A 24,450-nucleotide genomic window follows, 5' to 3' on the forward strand; every position below is an offset into this window, starting at 1 on the left:
GTGAGGCAGGAGTGGATGGGTGGGGGAGGACTCTCATAGAAGCAGGGTAAGAGGGGATAGGGAAGGGGGTTTGCAGAGGGGAAACCAGGAAAGGGGATAGCATTTGAAATGCAAACAAATATCCATTAAAAAAAGAATAATCTTAATATACATCATAACCTATATGTTTCATGCTGGAGACAGCTCAGTGATAAAGTGCTCACCTACCATATATGAGACTTTGGCTAAATCCCCACAATGACAACAAAAAGTAGATGTATGTTTCACATTTCCTGTATACATACTAATTACGTATGTAATTTTTCTTTTTTTAACTATTCTGCTTGTCTGCAAAGGGATCAAAGGACAACTTGCAGTTCTGTCCTCTACCATATGGGTGCCAAAGACCAAACTCAGTTATTAGGCCTTTACCACTGAGCCAACTCATTAGTCCTATAAAACCATTAACTACTTTTTGTTTGTTTGTTTTTGGAGACAAGACTTCTTTCTCTGTGGTGCCCTTGCTGTCCTGGAACTTGCTCTGTAGACCAGGCAGGCCTTGGAACTCAGAGATCAGCCTGCCTCTGTCTCCTGAGACTAAAGGCGTGTACAGTCACTACACAGTGTCATTAGTACGATTTTAAAAAATTATCCCTCCCACCCCAGGATGGGGTGGGGGGGACTAGCAATGGCTCAGCAGTTAAGAGCACTCACTGGCTGCTCTTCCAGAGGTCCTGAGTTTAATTCCCAGCAACCCACATGGTAGCTAAAAATCATCTGTAGGGGAACTGGAGAGTTGGCTCAGTGATTAAGAGCACTGACTGCTCTTCCAGAGGTCCTGAGTTCAATTCCCAGCAATCACATGGTGGCTCACAACCATCTGTAATGGGATCCAATGCCCTCTTCTGGTGTGTCTGAAGGGAATGACAGTGTACTCACGTATGTAAAATAAATAAATCTAAGGGGTTGAGGATTTAGCTCAGTAGTAGTTGAGCACTTGCCTAGCAAGCACAAGGCCCTGGGTTCAGTCCTCAGCTCTGAGGAAAAAAAAGAAAAAAAAAAAAGAACACTAATTGCTTTTCCAAAGGACCCAGGTTCAATCCCCAGCACCCACATGTTGTAACTCCAGTTCCAGAGGATGAAGGCTCTTGTGGCCTTTCTGGGCACTGCATACACAAGGTACATGTATATACATGTAGTTCAAACACCCATACACATAAAATTAAAAGACAAAACAAAGAAACATCAAAACCGGTTATTTTTGAGACAAAGTCTTACTACACAACCCTGACAGGCCTAGAATTTGCTATTCATGCTGGCCTTAAATTCACAGAGCTACACCTGACTCTGCCTCTCAAGTGCTGGGATTTTAAAGTCATCTGCCATACCCAATCTAAAAGTTTTTTAATACATTTTAAAGACAAAGAGCCAAACTAGGGATTGGAGAGATGGTTCAGCAGTTAAGAGTACTAGCTGCTCTTGCAGAGAGTCCAGGTGTTGCAAGGTAATTTCATCAGAGAATAAACACAGAATAGACTGTATTGCCCACTAGTGACTGCATGGCGAACTTGCCCAAATCAAGCAGCTCCAAGCCTCACCTGTCTGTCTTTTTTGCATAAAAACTGCATCCTGGTTGACATACAATTCAGTTAGGAGAGTTACTAAGAAGTAAAAACTAAATTAGTCAAAAAGCAAGGTTAATTCATTTAAAGGATTTTCCTGGATCCTGGAATTATGGGCCAGGTCTTTGATGGATTAGTTTCCTGTTTTGGTAAGTGTTAGGACCTACATGCTAGGTTCTAACACTAACAAATATTCATACACATAAACTCAAAATAAAAAATCTTATTTTGCCGGGCATGGTGGCACACACCTTTAATCCCAGCACTCGGGAGGCAGAGGCAGGCGGATTTCTGAGTTCGAGGCCAGCCTGGTCTACAGAGTGAATTCCAGGACAGCCAGGGCTATACAGAGAAACCCTGTCTCGAAAAAACAAAACAAAACAAAAAAATTAATTTTTTAAAAGCAAAAATGTGATATGTATTACCGGAGATAGGAGCAATCTGATCATTCTACAAAGAAATACACAAATGGGGAAAAATATACATTAAATTAAATATGAAATATGGAAGAAAATTAAATATTAAATATGGAAGAAAATACATACATTAAATTTGATGGTAGTTCCTGTAGGTGCTGCTGTAAAACTACTTGGCCCAAAAAGGGAGCCAGATGTGCTACCAAAAGGATTAGAGGTGGTATTTGTAGTTCCAAAGAGTCCTCCACTGCTAGTACTGGTTCCAAAATCTGTAAATTAGAAAAACAAGAATTAAATAGCAAACAACTAAATGTTAACACACCTTGAAAGCAGGCCAGGTTAGAGTAAAGCAGCACTGCTGTCACATTGTCAAGTACTCTTCATTTCTCCCGAGGAAACAGATTTAAGCTCTATTTCATATGACATGTGCTTCCCGGTTACAACTTTCAAAGGTAACAATTCCAAAACCATTGGTTAGCTAAATAAATGTTTATGTAGTTTTTAGATATTACAGACAAAACTAAAAAGAAACATTTTACTTCACATGTATATTTCATCTCATTTCTCCTTTTCTTACTAAGAATGAAAGAGTGCTGAATGAAGCTGTTTTTCTGAAAACATCACAACAGACATCACAACAGCATTATGCTTTTATTTAGATATATTATTTCATATACCCACACATTACCAAAATATTGTATATGTAAAGTGGTCCTATTGGAGCAATCAAGCATAGATAGGTTAACAACCCCTGGAAAAACTTACCATCAGAGGGCACTGTTAGCTATTTTACAGAAACTAACTCAGAAGCAGGATTGTAATCCAAATACTTGGGAGGCTAAGTAGGAAGGGCTGCACTCAGTTCAGTACTAGCCTGGACTAACTACATAGCGAATTCCAGGCTTGTTGAGACTACAAAGACACTGTCTCAAAAATCCAAGAAGAAACTAATATAGAAATAGTATTCTCTAGCCATGCATAGTGGCCCACACCTATAATCTCAGTAGAGGCAGAGACAGATAGACCTTTGTGAGTTTGAGGCCAGCCTGCTCTATGCAATGAGTTCCAGAACAGCCAGTGCTACATAAGACTCTATCTCAACAAAGTTATAGCTAGATATGGTATCTGTACTTACAACCCAGTCCTCAAGAAGCAGAGACACAAGGATCAGAAGTTTAGGGTCATTCAGAACCACTCTATCTAAAAAACCAAAAAACCAAAAACCAAAAACCAAAACCAAAAATGCAGTGATGGTGCACGCCTTTAATCCCAGCACTCGGGAGGCAGAGGCAGGCTGATTTCTGAGTTCGAGGACAACCTGGTTTACAGTGTGAGTTCCAGGACAGCCAGGGTTACACAGAGAAATCCTGTGTTGAAGAACCAAAAAAAAGAGAAAGAAAATAAAAGTGAGAGATGGGGAGATATCATTATACAAAAGCAAGCACTAATGACTGTCAGATGTAGTGGCATACATGAATCTCAGCAATCAGGAGACAGTGGCAGGCAGATGCTGAGTTTGAGGCCTGGAAAGAAAAAAAAGAGAAGAGAAGAGAAGAGAAGAGAAGAGAAGAGAAGAGAAGAGAAGAGAAGAGAAGCAAAAAAAAAAAAAAAAAAAAACAAGGCAAGGCAAGACAAGGCAGTCAAACAGAGAAAGAAAGAAAATAAAATTCTCATTTTTTAAAATGACTTATTTTTATTTATGTGCATTGGGATTTTGTCTGCATGTATGTCTGTCCAAGGATACTGGATCCCCTGGAATTAGAGTTACAAACAGTTGTAAGCTGCCATGTGGAGACTAGGAATTGAACCTGGGTCCTCTGAAGACCCAGCCCCAACACTATGTTTTTAAAATATGAGACGTTATACATATTTTAATAGAAATGTCAGTAAACAAGGAAAATCTTGCCTGCTAATACTTAATGTTAAGTTATAAGCATTATGAGCATTTTGATTTCTTATTAGTAAATTATCACTTCCAAGGAACTCTGATCCTAAATATATAGTTTAAAGTTGGTAGGACTATCTCTTTTTGGATTTTCAACCTGATCAACAGAATGGATTTCAGAACAGCCAGGGCTACACAGAAAAACGTTGTCTCAAAAAACAAAACAAAACAAAAACAAAAGCAACTACAACAACAAAAACCCCGAACAAACAAAAAAGATTGCATTCTATGTGGCATGTTTAAATATTTCAACATCCTTCCAGAAATGGTGACATAAACCTGTCATAACAACACTAGGGAAGTAGATGCAGGAGTTTGAGGCTACCCTGGTCTACATGAGACTTTGCCTCACTCAGACACACCAAGAAAAAGTTTGTTCTTTTTTTTTTTCAAAATCCCTACAGTTTTACCTTTCAAAAATGTTGGTTGCTTAGCCACTTGTATATTACTGTGCTCTTGTCACATAAACAGTATCACCTCATAGGGCAGTTAGTGGCTGCCTTAAAGTACTATATAGAGAAATAGCCACTGGCGACATATAGATTTACAAAGTCAACAACATCTGCAATGAGCAAAAAGTAGAGGAGTAATTAAGCAGTATTTCTCATTCCTTCTGCTCTAATCTCTTCGTTGTAAATGTGAGACACAGGCCAGGAGGCCTTTCTAGGTCAGACACATCTCTCTGTCTGTTTTATTGTGTGTGTGTATTTTTTTTAAACAGTGTTTCTCTGTTTAGCCCTAGATGTCTAGGAACTGCTATATTTACTGCCCTCTTTTCTAGTCTACTAAACTCAATACACTTTCAGGTTCTTCTATTTCTTGGTTTTGACCACTTGGTGGGAAAGGAGATAAGTAAACATAGAGCAAAGAGAACACATTCAGCAAACAAATCAAATATTAAACTAGTAGAAGTACAAGCCCAAAGAATAGTGTCCTACTTACTCCCAAAGCCAGTTGGTTTATTTTGTGCAAATGCATTGTTCTGGGATGAGAAAAGACTGGTCCCGGTACTTGCAGTTCCAAATAAGCTATTTGATGTTCCTGTTGATGTGCCAAACCCAAACCCAGTGCTTGTGGAGGTTGCTGGCTGGCTAAATGAACTGGTACCAAATAATCCTCCTGAAGAGATGGAGGGGAAGAAAACAAGTTATGTAGATAAACTGTAGTCACTCAGTAAAGTTCTATGCTAGCTACATATAAACCAGATATATTCCAAACAAAATCCCTTACCTGGTTTGGTCTGTGAATTTCCAAATAAGCCTCCAGTATTGTTGCTAGAACCAAATGCAGATGTTCCAAATGCTCCTCCACTAGTCGTACCAAAGCCAGTATCTGAAATAGCAAAATTCAGGGTCAATAATAACTGCAATGTTTTTTTTTTTGTTTTGTTTTTTTGTTTTGTTTTCCATAACATCCTGCAATAAGCAGAACCACTAATGCAATTTGAAACCTTTCTCCAATTTCCATGGAAATTCTTACGGAATAGAAATCAAGCCAAGGCATTTTACTCACCCTCAGGAATGTAAACTTTTAATCAAAAGGTGTGACTTTGCACTACCAGAGGGTGCAGCCCAGTGGTAAGAGTATTACTTAGCACAGACCCTGGGTTTATCTCTAGGTCCAGAAAAAGGAGAGTAGAAGGAACCCAAGCCCAGGGAATGGTGCTGTCCACAGTGGGTAGATCCTGCCCCATCAATCAGGATAGTCACAATGATCATTCACAGATATTCTTAGATCCAATTCTCAATTATGTCAAGTTAACAGTTAAAATTAACCATGGCAGTGACTCATGCCTGTAATTCCAGCACTAGAGAAACTAAGATAGGGGGACTAGAAGTCAAAGGCCAGCTTGAGCTACATAGAGTTGAGCTAGCTACAGTGATACTGGTTCTCAAAACAAAACAATCAAGACATTTGGGGGGGGAAGGGTTTGGGGGACTTTTGGGGTAGCATTGGAAATGTAAATGAAGAAAATACCTAATTAATAATAAGAAGAAAATTAATTAATTAATTAAAACAGGAAAAAAAAGACATTTGCCCCCATTTCATTCTTTTTCATAACTTACTTTGCCCAAATGTTGACGTTGTGCCAAAGCCCCCTGTACTACCCCCAAAGGGGGTTCCAAATGATTTGTTAAACATCTTCAAAGCAAGTGTTTGCTTCAGAAAGCTGTAAAAGAGAAGTTTTTCTTTTGAGACACAGAAATTTGTTTCAAGAAATCTATCATTCTACAAATATTAGCTAGGCCCACAGAAATGATAACATGGTCCTCCTACTCAATCGCCTCAAACCTTAAATGAGGAATTAAACACTGTAAAATGTTCATGAATCTGCATGCTTTCTAAAATGACTGTACTGTAGTATGATATTAATTTCTGATCCTATCAACGGCCATCCCCTGAAAATGTTTTCATGTATGTGCACTAAATTGCAGGGCAATTTAATTTTTATTATTTTTAGTGTGTGCATCCCTCCAAAAGCCACAACACATGAGAAGACAGGGGACATAAATGGGTTTTTTCTTTCTACCACGTGGATTCTGGGAGTTAAACTCAATTCATCAGGCTTAGCAAAAAAAAAGATACTAGCTCAGCTTATTTAAAAACTTTACCTAATTTTTGTTTTCGTATTACAATACAGATCAGTACAGTCAGCATGAAACTGTGGGTTTGCTATCCAGCACTGAACATGGTGGCACACCAAAATCTTAGCACTCTGGACGTGGGAGACAAGGGGGGATCAGAAATTGAAGGTCATCCTCAATACACAGCTCACAGCCAGTCTCAAAACAACAGAAACAAACAGAAAACATGAGTTTATTTCTATTAGGATAGTATTAGGATAGATTTTAACAAAAACGCACCTAGGAAATTATACAGCATATGCATCAAAACCATATTCTGTTATCCCAACTATCTGAAATATTTTCCTGGACAGGGCTGGAAAGACAGCTCAGCAGTTAAGAGCACTTAATGACTAGACTTAAAGTTAGGGGATATATAGTTCATATAATCATCTACTTTTCAGTAATGAGATCTGTTTTAAGTTCCCTATCTTTAGCCAGATATGATAGCACACTGCCTATAACAGGCAAGACTGCCAGGGCTATACAGAGAAGAAACCTTGACACACACACACACACACACACACACACACACAAAGCCAAAAGATCTGAATAGATAAGTTAGGGGAGAAAAAGATTTCAATATGTATGTTAACAAAAAAATAAATGAATGATAAATTTTATTTATATACATACTATCACAATTTTTAAAGATTCTATTTCATGGCTGTAAGGATGGCTTGGCAATTAAAAGCACTCACTAGCTGTTCTTCCAGAGGTCCTGAGTTTAATTCCCAGCACCCACATGGTGGCTCACAACCAACTATTAACCACTGTCCCATGGAAACCACTGCCTTCTGCTGTGCGAATGTACATAAAAACAAAACACCTATATACATAAATTATACAAATACATTTTTTAAAAAGTCTAGTTCATGAGGCTAGAGAGATGGCTCAGCGATTAAGACCACTGATTGCTCTTCCAGAGGTCCTGAGTTCAATTCCCAGCAACCACAGATGGCTCATAACCATCTGTAATGGGGTCCAATGCCCTCTTCTGGTGTGTCTGAAGAGTGACAGTGTACTCAGATTAAATAAATCTTAAAAAACAAACAAACAAACAAACAGATTCATAACTAACATAGTTTGGACACATGGACATATGACACTCAAAGCAAATGCTATCCAGTTATCATGTTGATTTTGCCAGGCACCTCCTTTTTTTTAAAAACAAAAGCAAAACACTATTTTTGGATATAGTGTTAGTTACAGTGCTTGAAGTTATATAAAGAGTTATATAAAGATTAGGTTTATAACTATCTTTGTTGAGTGTCAAGGGATGTTTGATTGTTACCTGCCCTTTATCATTCTTATTGTTACTATATTAGCACATGCTAATTCTGTATGTGCAAACATATTTGATCATATTCATACCTCTTTCTCCCACTACTTAACCTTCTCTCTTCCATATCTCTACCGGTCTCCCTTTAATTTCATGTATATCTATCCTTTTTCACTGTATAGTCCTGGCTGTCCTGGAACTTTCTATGTAGACCAGGCTGGTCTCCAACAGAGACCTTCCTGCCTCTCCTTCCTAGGTGCTGGGATGAAAGGTGTGCACCACCACTGTGTGGCTTGGTTTTTGTTTTTGTTTTTGTTTTTCTTTTCCTCCTCTTTTTTTCTTTTCTTTTTGAAACAGGTTTTCTCTGTATACCCCTAGCTATCCTGAAAGACTGATCTTAAACTCAGACATCTGCTTGCCTCTGCCTCTCAAGTACTGGGATTAAGAGGGTGTACAACCATGCCCAGCAGCCTGGTACCTTCTTACTCATCTCCACACACAGTCATTTTGTTTGTGTAACTCTGATGGCTAAATGAGAGGCATAGCACTCTTTAAAAGATGATTAATAACAATTTTTCCTCTGTAAAACATACCCTTACAGGGCATTTCAGTTGTAATTTGTGCTTTGGGTACACTAGACTCTACACACTTTAAATTCTATAGCTCCTAACCATCAACATTTTACTTTTAGAAATCTTACCCTAATACAGAAACCTACCACTCACTATGTACATATTTCACGAAGGGACTTTAAGTAGTAATAAAATACCCTGGAAGATCCCTCTCCATCTACAAAAGCATTTATATTCATCATGTCAACAACAAGGAAAGGATATTGTTAGTAGCTATCTATTATCACTTGTATCACCTCTATTTTGCAGATTAGAAAAGACCAGATTTTACTGCATCTTACAAGGTCATAGAGGTAAGTGGAACTCAAGTTTAATCTACTTTCTAAATTTCCAAAGACACTTTCAACCAATTAGAGATAGGTAATAGGCAATAAGCTAAAACATATATAGTATATTAAAGAAATTCAACTGCCTCAAACCCAAGAACAAGAAGAATGAGGGCAGCAAATACGTTTAATCTATGAAGAAAGTTTCTCATTCTAAAGCAACCTATCTTTCCCACTCCTCCCACCCCTTTTTGGAGACAGGGTCTCACTGTGTGTGTGTCTCAGGCTGACCAAGAGATCTGGCTGCATCTGCCTCCTCAGTGCTGGGATTAAAGGTGAAAATCAGTATGCCCAGTCAACTTTCTTAGCTCTGAGAAGAATGAACTTGTCTTATTCTCAGCTATCTTGCTGAGCAAGGTCTCTTATATTATCACAACAGGGGCTAGGGGATGTGGCTCGGTTAGCAAGAGTGCTTGCCTAGCATGCACAGAGCCCTGGGTTTCATCCCCAGAACAGCATAAGTGAGGAATGGCAGCACAAGTCTGTAGGTTTTTAGGAGGTCAAAAGTCATCCTCAGCTACACAGATCTTATCTCAAAACAAATCACAACAGAAACAAAATTACACTGAAGCAAATCAAGATCAAAGACAACCTCGCAATTTGTCTTACTACAAAAATTGAAGTCTGGTAAACTGGGTGAACTGGAGCTCACCTATAATCCCAGCACTAGAGGTGCAAAGGAAAGATGAACAGGAATTCAGGCTCAACCTCGGCTACTTGGTAAACCTGAGGCTACCCTAGGCTGAGGCCCTAACACAAAACAAAAACTAGTAAATACATACAGCTCTGCTCTTCAAATCATTTATTTTTCTCACTCTGCTGTGTAATACCATTGACTAAATGAAAACTGTCTACTTTTTATTCTTTATTGTTGCTGCCAAACAACCCAATTGACTCTATAGAACCCAGCTTCAGTATGGTATCTTTTGTAAGACTATACTAACTTCATTTAGTAATGGCATTCTTCTAAACATCCATAGCACAACATAAATTCATCAACCAATGTTGGTTAACACAACATCAACCATACTAGAAATATAGCTTAGTGGTAGAGTGCTTTTTCAGAGAATTAGGTTCATTTCTCTTCTACTACTAAGAAGAAAAGGTAATACATAAAAATAAAGACAGTGTCACACAGGCAATGGTCAGTTTTAATGCTTTCCTATTGTCTGTAAAGCCCAAGGCTCAATCCCATCACTATGCATATTCAAATATCGTTTCCTACTTTCTCACTTCTCTCACAGGAGATTATACCAAGAAAGTTTCCTACACCAACCTCTAAGGCCTGCCCACTTCAGAGTCTGCTGCCAGGAGCTTAACTTTATCCCATTGACAGCTAACCTGCTAAGGCTAGGGGCAATTATCCTTGTTGTTGTTGTTTTGAGATGGTACAGCTATCGAAGGCTGCCCTCAAACTTTCTGTGTACCATAGACTGACTTTGCACTGCTGATCTTCCTGCCTCTACCTCCCACGTATAGGATTCCAGGTGGTTGACTCTACAACAGGTTATTTTGGGTTTTTGAAACAGGATCACTTATAGCCCAGGCTGGCCTCAAACTCGCTATGTAGCCAAGAATGACACTGATCTTTCTTCCTCCATCTCCAAGGCAGTGCGACTACAGGTATATGCTAGCACATCAAATGACAAGAAACACAAGTTATGGTGGTACACTCTGGTAAGATATGATGACGTAGAAACAGGATAAAATGTAATCTCTTATGATAAAACAATTCATGATATTCCCATGGCTTAGATAAAATTTTCTACAAAAATTCATTTTTATCTTTATGAATTGATTTATTTACATTCATTTTGCATAAGACATTTTAAAAATGATCTTTAATTTCAGCCTTAATTTTCCTCTGCACTTTGTGCTTCAATAATCTTTATTATTTACTCTATATAATACCAAAAAAGTCAACACACATCAGTAATCTAACTCATAAACAGAAATATATTCCCCCAATGTCTGCAAGTTTGAACTCTAGATGGTGATGTCTTACTTTATCATATATCTAAATTTTGTACACTAAGTTAACTCTGGATACAACAACAAAATTAGTTTTCTACCTCAAAAAGTTAAACAACAACAAAGAACCAAACCTCTAAGCACTGACAATGTGAACGACTTTGTGAGGCTTCAAGGCCCCTCCCAGCTTGCTGCTTTCTAATTCTAAAACATTCTACAAATGTTAACTAAGTCTTCCTTTCTACTCCCCTGAACTCATTTGTAACAAAGTCAGCAAAGCGCAAACACAGTAGGCACCTGTAGATGCGCAGACTGAGAATTTACTTTCTACTTTACAAAGCACTTTTTTGTTTCTCTTTTAATACATGATAATACTAGAAAAGGGAGGAATCACTACCCATAGTTATTGAATTAATAAAAGAAATGAGTATGTTTTTGTTTGAGACAAGGTCTCAACAAGATCTCACACTAGTTCCAGGCTGCCCTGGACCTCACAGCACTCTTTCTGCAGAAGCAGCTGGTAAGTAAGCACTGTGTACTTTTTGTCTTGGATGGGGTAAGACAGACAGGAAAGGAGGCTAGGTAGAATTCCAGAAAGAACAAAGGACCTAGTCTTAACTTTAACATTTCTGAGGCTAGCCTTGAACTCCTTATTCTACCTCTGCTTCTGAAGATCTGGGAATTCAGGCATACCCACAAGCCCCAGAGTGAGGTGTTGCTACTTCACACCCTTAATCCCAGCACCAGGGAGGTAGGCAGACAGGTGGATCTCTTAACAGCCTGGTCTACAGAGGGTTCCAGAACAGCCAGGGCAACACAAGAGAAACCCTATCTTAAAAGCCAAAAAAAAAAAAAAAGGTAACTAACTAAATAGGTCCACCTGTCTCTCTACACTACCACCAACCACAACCCAGCAAAGACTGATTGTTTTATTTATTTGTTTATTCCTACACATTTATGCAACCTGTGTGTGGGTCCCCCTCAAGAGACAAAAGAGGGTGTAGGACTAGTTTGGAGCTAGAATTACAAGTAGTTGTGAGTCACCTGACATGACTGCTGGGAATAGAACTCAAGTACTCTCAAAGAGCCATCAAGTCTAACTGAACAGGTAATCTAGATTCAGTGGGAAATCCTGTCTCAAAAAATAAGATGTTAGGCCAGGCATGGTGTCACACACCTACAATCCTCCCACTGAGGAGGCAAGCAGGTTCAGCTCCATCTACACAGGCAGTTTCAGGTCAGCAAGGACAAATAGTGAGACTGTCTCAAAGAAAGGAAAAAAAATTTCAGGAGTAGTGGTCCACATCTTTTATCCAAACACTCAGGAGGCAGTCTGATCTACACAGAAAGTTCCAAGAGAGCCAGGACTACATAGAGAACATGTCTCAAAAAAAAAAAAAAAACAAAAACAAAAAACCTAGCCAACTAAATAAATAAATGAAAAGGGGGAGGATGTTAAAGGAGTGATTAAGAAAAACCTCTGCGCCGGGCGGTGGTGGCGCACGCCTTTAATCCCAGCACTTGAGAGGCAGAGACAGGTGGATGGATTTCTGAGTTCGAGGCCAGCCTGGTCTACAAAGTGAGTTCCAGGACAGCCAAGACTATACAGAGAAACCCTGTCTCAAAAAACCAAAAAAAAAAAAAAAAAAAAAAAAAGAAAAACCTCTGGCCTCTATGTACACATGCACATACACACACAGAAAAAGAATCTACATGGGGCTGGTGAGATGGCTCAGTGGGTAAGAGCACCCGACTGCTCTTCCGAAGGTCCAGAGTTCAAATCCCAACAACCACATGGTGGCTCACAACTATCCATAAGGAGATCTGACTCCCTCTTCTGGAGTGTCTGAAGACAGCTACAGTGTACTTACATATAATAAATAAATAAATCTAAAAAAAAAAAAAAAAAAAAAAAAAAACCTCTGACAAGAGGGTCAGATGTGCAGATATTAGCAACCACTGTATCAAAGGAAGTATGACCAAGTAATGAATAATGGTGATAGACATATTACAGGAGGATAAACTGTTTCCTTCACGAATAGGCAGCCAAAATTCAGATTCAATTTGAACTCAGAGATTAACTGCCTCTGCCTCCTGAATGCTGGGATTAAAGGCATGTGCCAGCATTGCTTGGCAATTTAAAGAATCTTTAGCTAATTAGAAAAAAAGAAAGAAAAGACAGATAAAAAGCAGCTGTCTTATGAAATAAAGAGCAGAGGGTATAGTAGAACCCTCCACTTCCAAAGCAGCTTTTTAATCAGTATAAAAATCACTGTCCAAGATCAATGTCTTCAAATTGTGACCCAAATATCTATAAGTTTAAGATTTATTTTTCAGTTGATCCATAGAGCCCAAACTACTTTCATAATAAAACTACAATGGCTAGGCCTGGTGTAACCAATCTCACCTTCTAGAGGCTAAGGCAAGATGATCACAAGTTCAAGGCCTATCTGAACTAGAGAGTTCAAGGCAAGGCTAAGAAACTTACACCCTAATTCAAAAAGTAAATAGAGAGCTGGGTGGCAGTGGTGGTACAGGCCTTTAATCCCAGCACACAAGGAAGCAGAGGCAGTCAGATCTCCTTTGAATTCAAGGCCAGCCTGGTTTACAGAGCAAGTTACAGGTCAGCCATGGCTACACATTGAAACTCCTGTCTTGGAAAACCAAACTAGCTAAGCATACTCTGACCCTAGGTTCAATCTCCAATACAACAACAACAAAAACAAAAAACTAGAACCTAAGCAGCAATCAAGGAAACGACCCCAAACTGTATGAACAGTCATTGAATTCTCCACTGCCAACCAGTATAAAAAATTTTCAAGGCTGGAGAGGTGGCTCAGTGGTTAAGAGCACTGACAGCTCTTCTAGAGGTTCTGAATTCAATTCCCAGCAACCACATGGTGGCTCACATCCATCTGTAATGGGGTCTGATGCCCTCTCTTCTGGTGGGTCAAGAGAATAACAGTGTACTCACATACATAAAATAAATAATTCGTAAAAAAAAAATCACTGTCCTTAATGAGCAGTAAAAAGTATTTATGATATTCTCAACATCATTTTACTATTCTGTGTGATTATTTTTTGAAATTTAATGAGAAGTACCCAAAAGCACTTAAATACACTAAAGCATGGGTTGATTCAAGGAAAAACACTTCTGTGATTAAAGAGCTCTTTTTTTGTCATGAAATACCACTATCTCAACAAAGGAATGATCAACCATGCTAAAAATTCAAAGCAAAGCTGGGCATTGGGGGCACACACCTTAGACCCCAGCACTGGGAAGGCAGATCTCTCTTGAGTTTGAGGCCAGCCTAGTTTACAGATCGAGTTACAAGTTACAGGACAGCCAGAACCACAGAAACTCTCCCTTGAAACAAAACAGATTTGAAGCAAGAAAATCAGAATTTTAGAAACTTGTCTAGGAGCCTGTCAGCTACCACCCTACTTTTAAATTTTATATTTATTTTTATGTGTATGAGTGCTTTGCCTGCATATACGTCTGTATATATGTGTGCTTGGTGCTCACAGAAAGAGTATCAGATTTCCAGGTATGTAGTTATAGGTGGTTAGCCACCATGTAGGTGCTGGGATTCAACCCCTAGTCCTCTGGATCTTAATCACAGAGCCATCTCTCCTGCATTCCTTCATTTCTACAAAATATTTCTTTAACATGCATGCCTGTATGTATGTCTACCCACCACTTCTGTGCCTCTGGTGGGGGCCAGAGGAGGGCAATGCATTCCCTAAAACTAGAGTCACAGATGGTTGCAAGTCACTATGTGGGTGCTGGGAATTGAAGCCACGTCTTCTGGAAGAGCAGCCAGTGCTCTTAACTACCAAGCCATCTTCCCACCCACTCTTCCTCACTTTTTAAAAATGGGTTTCATGAATCCCAAGCTGGGTTTCAAACTGGATATGTTGTCAGAGATGACCTTGAACTTCTGTGCTAGTTGTTTCTCTTGTCAACTTTACACAACCTAGGATCACCTGGAATGAGGAACTATCCAGACTAGTCTAGCCTGTGTCCACGTCTGCAGGAAAATGTCTTGATTGATGCAGGAGGGCTCAGCTTACTATAAACAGCAGCATCCCTATGAAGGTGGTTCTGGGCTATATTAAGAGAACTGAGCATGAGCCAGTGGTCTAGCCAGTAACAGCTAGGTTTCCAAGGTTTCTGTTTCAGTTCCTGCCTTAAAATTCCCTCAGCAGTGCGCTGAAACTAAAAGTTTGAGATGAACTAACTCTTGCCTCCCCAACTAACTTTTGATCATGGTATTTATTATAGCAACAGGAAAAGTAAACCAAAACAACTTTGATCTTCCTGCCTTCATCTCCCAAATGCTGGGGTTAAAGGTCATGTTTCCAAGCCTGTGTCATGTATACTAGGCAAACACTCCACTAACTAATCTATACTGCCAGCCCCGCACTTCCAAATTTGTTATTGTTTTGAGAGACAGGGTCTCACTGTATCCCTGGCTGGCCCTGGAATCCATCTGTACACCATTAAACTCCCTGGGACTGTCATTGAAGGCCTGTGCCATCACATCCCTGATTTAACTTAAGTGAGAATACCAGATCAAAATAGTAACAACTGTAAAATTTTATTTGTCAACATAACTTAGTGAACCAATAATTTCCAAATTATCAATGCTGATGTCATTAAATCACATATAAGATACAGTATGCAAGATGAACTGATGAACTTCTGTGTAACACAGGACATAAATGTAATGAAATGGCTTCTAAATCTGTATTACAAACCTTTAACAGGTTTGAGTGCCATGTCAATGGAGAATACAAACATCTGAGAAGACTATTAAAATACTCCCTTCTTTTTTAGCTAGTTATCTACATAAGGTTGGGTTATTTTTCACAAACTTACTTTGTCAACTGCTGGAATATAAAAGTCAACTACTGTATCCAATAATCTTTTATTAATCCAGCTTTCTCACTGAATTTTAAAATTATTGTATCTTATTTTTCAGACAGGGTTTTACTTTGTAGCTCTGGCTAGCCTTGAAATTACAAATATGCTTGTCCTGCCTCTAAGGTGCTGAATTTAAAGGTATAAGCCATCATGCCCCCACTTATTATTTATTTTAAATAGCCATTTCTACTTTATTTTACATTTCTTATATATGTGTATATATACACATGGTGCAGTACCCATGGTGGCCAGAAAGAGAGCATTGGATCCCTTTTAGCTAGAGTTACAGGCAGTTGTGAGATGCCTGGCATGGAGGCTAGGAACTGTACTCAGGTCCTCTACAAGAGCAGTAAGTGCTTTTAACTGATAAGCTATCTCTTTAGCCCCACACTCCCAACCCCTTCCCCTAGAGTCTCTCTGTGTAGCCTTGGCTGTCCCAGAACTCCCTCTGTAGAACAGGCTGGCCTCAAAATCATAAAGATCTGCCTGCCTCGTCTTCCTGAGTGCTGAGATTAAAGGTGAAAGCCACCACTGCCTAGCTAATTTTTAACACAGTAAGTATCAACAGTATAAATAAAAGCTGCCTGGAACCCATAATTTTAAAAAAAGTTTATTATTATTATTGAATGACTACTGTATTATTCTCTGTCCCACTGAGTCCATGTGGCAGTCAAAGGACGACTCCTCTGGAGTTTTTCTCTTTTTTCCATGCGTATGTGGGTTTCAGGGACTGATTCAGGTTTCTGGGATTATCAAGGCAAGCACTTTACCCACTGAGCCATCTCACTGGCCCTGGAACACTTTATATTTTTAAAAGATTTAAGGAGTTTAGAAACCACCAAGTTTGAGAGGTACTATCTTATACTATTACTGTCTGTCCACCTCCAGTTTCACATCCTTCAATCTACCCTACTAAGCTATCCTTCACCTTTATCTTAAACTTACTACTAACTTTAAAGACTTTTTTATACTTAGAGAAGCTAGAACTATGTAGATCCTCCTGCTTCTACTGCTTAAGTCAGTGGTTCTCAAACTTCCCAACGTTACAACCTTTTAATACAGTTCCTTATGTTGTAGTGACCCCCCCCCAACGATAAAATTATCTTTGTTGCTACTTCATTAACTGTAATTTTGCTACTGTTATAAATCATAATGTAAATATTTTTTGGAGACAGAGGTTGAGGAGTTGAGACCCACAGGTTAAAAACCACTGTCTTAAACCTTGGCACTATAGGCATATGCCAATCACTATGCCTGATTCATAGGATGCAGGAGATTGAACCTTGGGCTTCATGGATGCTAGGCAATCAACCAACAACTAATCTACATCACCCAGCTCCATAAAGCTCTATTTTTAGCTTTATTAAAGCTGGGACACACCTTTAATCCCAGCACTAGGGAGGCAGAGACAGGCACATCTCTGAGCTCAAGGCCAGCCTGGTTAGACAGAGCTACTGAGAAACCCAGTCTTGAAAAGCAAAATAATCAAAGAAATGCAGCAAGGCCTGGTGACACATGCACATGCCTGTACTTGGGAGAATGATGCAGTTTCAGTGAGTCCAGGTCAACCTGGTACATAGTGAGATACTGTCTCAATAAATACATTCCAAACTAAAAAAATTATTCCCCATTAAACTGAAGTATTAACTCTTCAATACTGCATGTAACTTTGAGTATCAATAGCTCTTTTACTCCTTCCTCAAAAAACAAAGCTTTCCCCTGATTTGTCTTATAGAAGAGAACGGTAATCTACCACAGAAACGAGAAGAGAATCTTAGAGGAAAGTGGCTCTAGGACTTAGTTTTAGAATTTCCCAAGAACAGTACTTGACAAGTTTTTCATGGAAAGTAGGGCATGGTGACATATACCACTCTGTACATGAAAGGGAAAGGCAGAAAAATTAGGAGTTTAAAGTCAGCCTTAGGCTACACACCATGAATATTGTCTCAAATAAAAAAAAAGTCTTAGACAATTTATGAACTGACTTTACAAGCAAAGTAAGAATAGTTTTATTAAAATGTAAGCAGTCATCTCATTCAGGTATAATTTTAATAATTTCTTAACCTTGGTAGTTACAACTTGGGGAAGAATGGTTAATTGGTACTGAACTATCTTGCTGTGAGCATGTACTGAATTTCCAGCACAGCACACTAAATCCTCATAAAATGCTTAACATCTGGCATCTACTAAGATTTATATAATATATATACACATAATTACATATGTATACATATATATGTATATGGGGGAGGGATGGGGTTTCCATGAGTAACAGCCCTGGCTCTCCTGATGATGGATTTGTAGACAAGGATGGCCTCAAATTCATAGAGATTGCCCTGTCTCTACCTCCTGAGTGCTGGGATTAAAGGCATAGAATTTCAGAATTTTACAAAGCCTCTTACTAGAAATTAATCAGTATTACAATATTGATGTCCTAGACTATCACCACACAAATAATACTGTTTTCCCAAATGTGAATTTGGTGCCCTGCCAGTGTAATTAGATACCTAGGAGCTAATGGCTACCAACAAAAGCACAGAGTATTTCATAAGTACACAAACATCTAGTCTCTTTTCCAGAGTATTTCTCAGTTTAACTTTTCTGTATTTGCTCATTCACAAATACAACTAAGGAACATCTATGAGCCACATTACCTAAATATTAAGAAATATATGTATCTATGTTTTGGTGTGTGTGTGTTTTGAGAAAGGGTCTCATTATGCAGTTCTGACTGGCCTGAAACTTGCTATACGGACCAAGCTGACCTCAAACTCCCAGAGATCCATCTGCCTGTATTTCTGGAGTACTGGGATTAAAGGCATTCCCATCACAGCCAGCAAGATTAAAAACAAAACAAAACAAGACAAAACAAAACATAATCTAGTAAAATGTCAAATAGCTAAAATGTAAAATGTCTGCTACAAGCAGAAGATCAGGTTAAGTGCTATGGAAACTTACAAGGAAGAGTGAGTCAGGTGGTGATGCTCAAACTGAGAAAATGATACAGAAAACACCAAGTTACAACTTTTAAGACTTCAGTTCTCTTCTGTGCTTTTGCATTATTTGTTTTTAGGTCTTATGGTTTATATAAACATCAAAACTACAAGCTGATTGATATATTCAGATCAAAATGACAATTCCATCAAATCTTAAGTAGCAGATTTAATTTTATCAATGTATTTCCCAGTACCTCTAACACGTTAAGCCTCATTTTTTTCATTTTACTGAAATGAATTCAATTATTTCTTTTATCACGTGCATAAGTGTTTTGCCTGTGTATGCTCTAGTTCTCTGGCCTCAATTTCCATAACTGGTGACATTACAGGCCTGCACCACATCTATCTTGGTTTTATTCCCCACCCCACTTGGCTTTTTGAGTCAGGGTCTCTGCAGCCCTAGATGTCCTGAAACTCAGTATGAAGAGTAGGCTAGCTTTGTAGTCACAGAGTGCCTCCTGCCTTTGCCTCTCAAGTGCTGGGATAAAAGGTGTGCACTGCCAAGGTTAAAGCCAATTTCATCATTTTTAAAGTTTTGTTCTCAAAAGTCTATGTTAAGTCTGGATGTGATGGCAAACACCTTTAATCTCATTACCTCAGCGTTAGAGGCAGGTGGTCTCTTTGAGTCTGTGGCAAGCCTGGTCTACATAGCGAATTCCAGGCCAACCAAGGGTTGTCTCCGAAGTTAAAAAAAAAAAAAAAAAAAAAAAAAAGCAAAAAAAGTCCCCATCAGGGTACTACTAATCAAGTTATCTTACTATATATAAACGAACATGAAAACAGCTAAACTAGAAGTGTTTTTGAAAATTATGTCAAATGCTGGGTCCTTACCCCTACCAAATAGAGAATTGCCAATATTGGGAGACTGGAACATAGAGGAAGGGTGGAAGAGTATACAAATTCTACTAGACTTGAATCAAGACACCTGGATTCTCTTCCTCTACCTACCTCCCACTAATAAAGCCTCTGTACTTGAGGCAGAGTGGGGGCGATTGACAATTTAAACGCTTATGGCTCCAGTTACTCAGAAATTCAATCTTTCTCACCTAGGTTTACACGGAACAGAAAGAACCCTTCATTTTATTTATCAGACAATTGTCAGTGTCTTAAAAAGCTAAACACAGTTCTGACTCACTCAACCCTCTGGTTGAACCCTAGACAAAACGTGTCCTGTAGAGTGGTCAAGGAAGTGACGGGGAGACCTCACTGAAGTCCCCCCAAGGCACCACCCTGCAAGGGTCTGCCTACCGCGGGCTGCTCACCTCCACCCAGCGAATGAATGAGTAGCACCGGAGAAAGCGAGGTTCACTCAATGTGGGCTGCGACCCGAGACCCCTCCGGCCTACGCCCCACACAGTTGGATCCCCTCCCAGGGCCTCCCGAGCCAGGCCGCAGGCCCCGGGCCCCGCCCCCTCACGCAGGCCCGAAGGAGCGCGCCCGGCACGAGACTCGGCGGCGGAGAGGGCCCCGGGCGTCCAGCGCAGATGCCGGTACAGAGAGGAAGATCTACCCGCCCAGCCCCGGCAGCGCTCCCGACTTACAGCGGTGCGTCTGGAGTGAGAGCCCAGGTCCGCCCGTCACCCGCCGCTCACCGCGCGGCCTCCAGAAAAACCGTCGTCGCCGCCGCCGCTGCCACCGACCGCCGCTTCGGGCGCAGCGCGCAGAGGCCTGACTGCGTCACACGCCGTCCACCGTCAGAGATCGGCTCCGGCCGCTCCGCCCTTGGCGGCCGGGCATTGGCGGGCCGGTCCGCCACTCGAGGCCCACACCGTTATTCATTGGGTGACGATCCTTTTGAAACCGAACGTGGAGGCGGTCTCTGATTAGGAACGGAGGGGAAGAGGAGGAGCGTAAGGAATTGCCGGGAAAGGGGGGGGGGGGGGGGAAAGGAGGGACGATGGGGAGGGATGTAGAGTCCCACTCCCTCTGCCGCAACGGTTGGCTGAGAGAGGCTCATGACGTCACACAGGCCCCTCGAAGAGGGCTGGTGCGTGGCTAGAGGAGTGAGCACCAAACCGCAGTGACGCTGTGTCCAGGCCCCGCCCCCTTCCTTGGAGCGCGGAGACTCGCTACGGAAGCTCCGGCCAATCAGAAGGAAGTCCCAAGGATGACCTGGTAATTGTTCTATCCTTCTCTAGCTCCTGTCTGCGGGCAATGATGGGAAGGCTCCTTGGCCACCTAGCTTGCACTTGGAGAGCCGGAGGACCCTTCCTGGAAACCCATCAATCCACAGATTGTCTGCAGACACTCCACTCCCCACTGTTCTTTCCAGCGCAAGCCAGCCCTCGCCGTACACTTTCCCCCTCTGAATCTCTAGAATAGACCTGAGCAATGGATTTGCCTTAACAGAGCTTGAGCCCAATGAGGAGATTCTTGGCCCTTCAGCCTCAGCTGCACTTTCAGAATCTATACTTGTTCTGGGTTTCTTGCGGCCTTCTCCAGGACACATTTGGTAACCTTTACAAGTCCCGGTGAAGTTCAGGCAGTCTGCTTGTAAAGACCTTGTTACTTTGTATCTTATTTATTTTCCGTTCTATGCCTCCTCCCTCCCCTGATCTGGGCCAAAGCTTCATTTTCATCCTTTTGGTGTCTTTTCTCCTAGGATCTAGCAGAGAGCAGAAGAGTGGGCATGTTCTAGAAACCAGACCTCTCTAAATTATTGAGGTCTCACAGATAACAGGAGCTGTGTTAAAAAAAAAAAAAAAAAAAAAAAAAAGAGGTACATACTACCTCTCCACCACGTCCTGGGAAATCAATATAGAACTGAAACGAGATTTGCTAAGAATTTTAAATGATTCCCTCAAACAAAAACATCTTAAAGGAGCTGGAGAGATAGATGGGCTCAGCGATTAAGAGCACTGGCTGCTCTTCCAGAGGTCCTGAATTCAATTCCCAGCAACCCCATGGTGGCTCACAACCAACTGTAATGGGATCTGGTGCCCTCTCCTGGTATACATAAAATAAATAAATCTCTTTTTTTTTTTTAAAGACAGTAAATGGAAGAAACATAATATATTGTCGATGTTCAGTATATACTTGAAAGAATAATGTATAAATCGCCTAACAGGAAAAGCTAGTTTGAACATCCATCTGTAACCACCATCCCTAAACCACTCTGTCCAAACACCCTGCTTTTCCATCACTCCTCCTTGCCTTTACTCTAAATCAGAAAGTCATTAGGTGGGGTATAATAGCCAAGATCTGTAATTTCAATTCTTAGGTAGCTGAGGTAGAATATGAAGCTGAAAGCCAGCCTGAAATACATGAAACTGTCTTAAAAACAAAATAAACAACAGTACTCAGGGTTTTATTTTTGAATCTTTACAGTGGCTCTCTTGCCACCATCCAAACCTCTGATTTTTTGGTTCTTCAGTCTTGAAATGCAACTACATTTAAACCTGCCCTGGACATTTATTTTAGTGTTCTTAAGAGTTGGCACATAGTTGATGTACCTTACAATTTACATATTTGTTGCATAGGTGAGTGAATTATTGTTTTAGCAGCAAAATAATAGAATTGTCGAACTTCAGAATCAGAGAACCCCCAGTTTAAATCCAGGCCCAACTATGATAATATGGGGAAAATCCCCAATAATTCTGGACATCAGTTTCTTTGTCTGTAAAATAAGGATAATTTTGCTTGACTTACAGACTGTTGGGAGAATGAAATGAAAGGAATATAACATTTGATATGGTACCTGGTACACAGTTTGCCCTCAATAAGTAATAGACTGACCATTTTAAATGTTTTAAGGCATGGGTTTTGAAATGTGTCTTAAATGACTCAACAGGTGAGTATATTTAATTCAAAGTATTAGTAGATGTTCAGAAGTTGGGATTCTTAAATGGTGTGTACTTATAGGAAGACTGGAGAGGATACATTGAAAGAGAAATGCTTCAGTGAGGAGGACCATGATGACTTTGAAGTTACTTATTTTATTTAAGATTTATTTATTATTTTATGTACGTGAGTACACTGTTAGCTGTAAAGCTGGTTGTGAACCTTCATGTGGCTGTTGGGAATTGAATTTAGGACCTCTGCTTGGTCCAGTCAGCCCTGCTCCCTCTGACCCAATGATTTATTTATTATTATAAATAAGTACACTGTAGCTGTCTTCAGACACACCAGAAGAGGGTATCAGATCTCATTACAGGTGGTTATGAGCCACCATGTGGTTGCTGGGATTTGAACTCAGGACCTTTGGAAGAGCAGTCAGTACTCTTACCTGCTGAGCCATCTCACCAGCCCCATTAATCTCTTACATTGACTTACTGTAGTTATTTAATGTAAATGGAATCATATAATCTATGGCTTTTGTGTCTGGTGCTTTCACTTAGGATAGTATTTTTAAAGTTCATTGGCATAGGTAGCTTGTGTCAATATGTCATTTATTTTTATGACTTAATAATATCCCGTTATTGCTGGGCGTGGTGGCACACACCTTTAATCCCAGCACTCGGGAGGCAGAGGCAGGCAGATTTCTGAGTTCAAGGCCAGCCTGGTCTACAAAGTGAGTTCCAGGACAGCCAGGGCTATACAGAGAAACCCTGCCTCGAACCCCCCCCCTCCAAAAAAAAGAAGAATATCCCATTCTCTATGTATACCATCTTCTGTATACAAATCAGTTAATAGAAACTTGAGTTTTCATTTTTAGCCATTATGGATAATACTGCTATGAACATTTGTATTCAAGATCTTAGTAGACAGGTTTCTCTTGGTGTTTATACCTAGGAGTTGAATTATTAGAATATGAGATACATGGTAACTATACTTGACTCCTTCTACCACTATGTCACATGCTTTACTTACAAGTTTTTTGTACTCTCAAGATCTATAATTTTATGTGTTGATTTTTAATCACTTTTGTTTTTTAAAAAATATTTATTTGTGGGTATGGTGGCCTGTGCCTTTAATCCCATCACTGGAGACAAAGGCATGTAGATCTGTGAGTTGGAGACCAGCCTAGTCTACACAGCTAGAGTTACACAGAGAAACCCTGTCTCAAAAAACTACAGAAAAAATTTATGTATCTGTGTAAGCATTACAGGTGCTTGTGAATCACCCTACATAAATGTTGGAAGCTTAAGTCTGTAAGAACAATATATACTCTTAATTCCTGAGCAATTTCTCCAGTCCCGATTGTATCACTTATTATTATTACTAGTAGTAGTTGGTGTGTGTGTGGGTGTGTATGTAGGCATATATGCCATTGCATACAGAGGCCAATTTACAGGAGTCTATTCTCTCCTTCTACCTTCATGTGGGTTCTCAGGATCTGAAATCAAGGCATCAGGGTTGTATAGCAAGTGTTTTGAGCTGCTGAGCCATTTTGCTAGTTCCATTTTCTTTTTTTAATTTTGGGGGCTGAAAAGATGGTTCAGGGGTTAAGAGTACTTTTATTGCAGTTGAGCAATAGTGGCCACACTCTTTAGTCCCAGTACTTGGGAAACAAAGGCAAGTGGATCTCTGTGAGCTTGAGGCTACCCTGGTCTACAAAGCTACAGGACAGTGAAGGCTACACAATGATAACCTGTCTCAAAAATCAAAAAACAAACAAAAACCAGAAACCCAACAACAGCAAGGTGCTTGTTGCTCTTGCAGGGGATCCAGCGTCACAATTGTCTGTTACCTCTAGTTCCAGAAATCTGACATGCTCTTGTGATCTCTGTGGGCATACACATGGGTGAATATATATAAAACAGGCACACACACATGTATATCTCACTATGT

The 24,450-nt window shown here is 40.1% G+C and overlaps 2 protein-coding genes across 22 annotated transcripts in view; one reads left to right on the forward strand and one right to left on the reverse strand.

Annotated features, from left to right (window-relative positions):
• Window positions 1-20,410, reverse strand: part of Nup98 (nucleoporin 98) — a 90,767-nt gene extending 70,357 nt beyond the window's left edge. For 5 of the 10 annotated variants that reach the window (XM_006507896.3, NM_001287164.1, NM_001287165.1 and 2 more), the window contains exons 1-5: window positions 20,262-20,410; window positions 6,029-6,132; window positions 5,193-5,294; window positions 4,905-5,081; window positions 2,147-2,286 (exon numbers count right to left, since the gene is read on the reverse strand). In XM_006507896.3, coding sequence (XP_006507959.1) covers window positions 2,147-2,286; window positions 4,905-5,081; window positions 5,193-5,294; window positions 6,029-6,104 — 495 coding nt within the window. In that variant the 5' untranslated portion in view covers window positions 6,105-6,132; window positions 20,262-20,410. Of the gene's footprint in view, window positions 1-2,146; window positions 2,287-4,904; window positions 5,082-5,192; window positions 5,295-6,028; window positions 6,133-19,982; window positions 20,155-20,261 lie in introns of those variants that run through there. The other 5 variants (XM_030242623.1, XM_006507895.3, XM_030242624.1 and 2 more) reach the window with 4 other exon arrangements.
• Window positions 20,177-24,450, forward strand: part of Pgap2 (post-GPI attachment to proteins 2) — a 28,632-nt gene continuing 24,358 nt past the window's right edge. For 6 of the 12 annotated variants that reach the window (NM_001382595.1, NM_001382601.1, NM_001382599.1 and 3 more), the window contains exon 1: window positions 20,755-20,835. Coding sequence is in view for 4 of the 12 variants with exons in the window: in NM_001382603.1 (NP_001369532.1) it covers window positions 20,828-20,835 (8 nt within the window). In the remaining 8 variants the exon portion in view is untranslated. The other 6 variants (XM_006507644.4, XM_006507641.4, XM_030242494.1 and 3 more) reach the window with 5 other exon arrangements.

Source organism: Mus musculus, chromosome 7, assembly GCF_000001635.26.
Source record: "Mus musculus strain C57BL/6J chromosome 7, GRCm38.p6 C57BL/6J".
In the NCBI taxonomy this organism is placed as follows: domain Eukaryota; kingdom Metazoa; phylum Chordata; class Mammalia; order Rodentia; family Muridae; genus Mus; species Mus musculus.